Source organism: Chrysochloris asiatica, unplaced genomic scaffold (assembly GCF_000296735.1).
Source record: "Chrysochloris asiatica unplaced genomic scaffold, ChrAsi1.0 scaffold00041, whole genome shotgun sequence".
NCBI classification, from domain to species: Eukaryota; Metazoa; Chordata; class Mammalia; order Afrosoricida; family Chrysochloridae; genus Chrysochloris; species Chrysochloris asiatica.
Window position 1 is genome coordinate 7,589,743 of NW_006408559.1, and position 1,228 is coordinate 7,590,970.

At 53.4% G+C, this 1,228-nt stretch overlaps 1 protein-coding gene across 1 annotated transcript in view; it reads right to left on the reverse strand.

The window, feature by feature from the left end:
- SLC35B4 (solute carrier family 35 (UDP-xylose/UDP-N-acetylglucosamine transporter), member B4) overlaps window positions 1–697 on the reverse strand; it is a 34,594-nt gene extending 33,897 nt beyond the window's left edge. The window contains exon 1 of the mRNA XM_006861147.1: window positions 621–697. Coding sequence (XP_006861209.1) covers window positions 621–697 — 77 coding nt within the window. The remainder of the gene's footprint in view (window positions 1–620) is intronic.
- Window positions 698–1,228: the final 531 nt, after the last annotated feature.

A 1,228-nucleotide genomic window follows, 5' to 3' on the forward strand; every position in this document is an offset into this window, starting at 1 on the left:
CCTAAAACTCTACGCTAATTTATTTGTTGAAGGCTGAGGCTGTCTGCTCGAGTAAACACTTAAAATCTTGGAAACCCAAAGGGGCAGCTCTACTCTATCCTATAGGGTCGCTATGAGTCGGAATGGGATTTGATGGCAGTGGATAATAAACTCAGGTCAGAACTGTCATTACAATCACACTTCACATCACATGGTTTTGGCTGCCAAAGTTTTTGGTATTTTAGCTACAGTGTGATCATTAGCATTGTGACCTGTATCAATAACCTTTCTGAGAATGAAGTTATCAATTAAAGTGAAAGGAGAACAATTTAAAAGATGACTTCCACTCAGTTACCAATCATAGAATTCAGAATAGAAAGATCTTACAGCACAATTCTGTTAGGATTCACACGTAGTCATTTAAGAAATATTACATACAGAGAAACACAGTTATCACCTATCATTCTAAAGTCAAAATTGAATGTAAACATTACTAAGGATGCTGTGTGGTCCGGCGAGCGAGGAAGGCCATGGGGGTTGACCCCAACCCTGGGGCGGCCCAGAGTGCGCAAGGTTCGGATCCCTGCGCCACCAGGGTCGCAGGCTGTGCACCCGCGGTGGCCGGCGCGCGAACCACTCACCGGACCAGGAGCTCCAGGAAGATTACGTTGCTGCAGCAGCCTGCGAACACCAGGCACACCGCGAAGGCCGAGCGCATGGCCGGGCCGAGCCGGGCCGGGCCGGGCCGGACAGCGAGCTCGTGGAAGTGCCCGCCTACACCACTGCCCCCGGAAGCCCGGCTGCTCGGGCCTCCGCGGCCACGAGCATCTCCGCCCACCCGGCGCGCGGTCTTCGCGGGCCCAGCCGCGATCCGCACCGACGCCGCCGACCGAGATGCTGTAGTTCCTAGTCGGCATTAATCCCATTCATCCGAAAGGACGTTCCAGGCCAGGCTGGACTACAAATCCCAGGATGCCGCGCGTGCGGACGACAGGATAGGACGTAGCCCGTTGCCGCCGGGCCGTTCCAGGGAAGAAGATGGGCGAGGAACCCGTCATGCCTCGCGTCGGGCGTGGCCGCGGGGCTTGCTGGGAAATGAAGTTCCGACACTGTCGCTCTGTTTCTTGCATGACCACCAAGGACTGAGAGCAATTGTCTGTCCGTTGCTATCACAAAAACAAAACAAAACAACTCTCACAGATTGCGACACTGTAGCGACACATCTTTGTGTATTTGTTAAAGGTGTGGA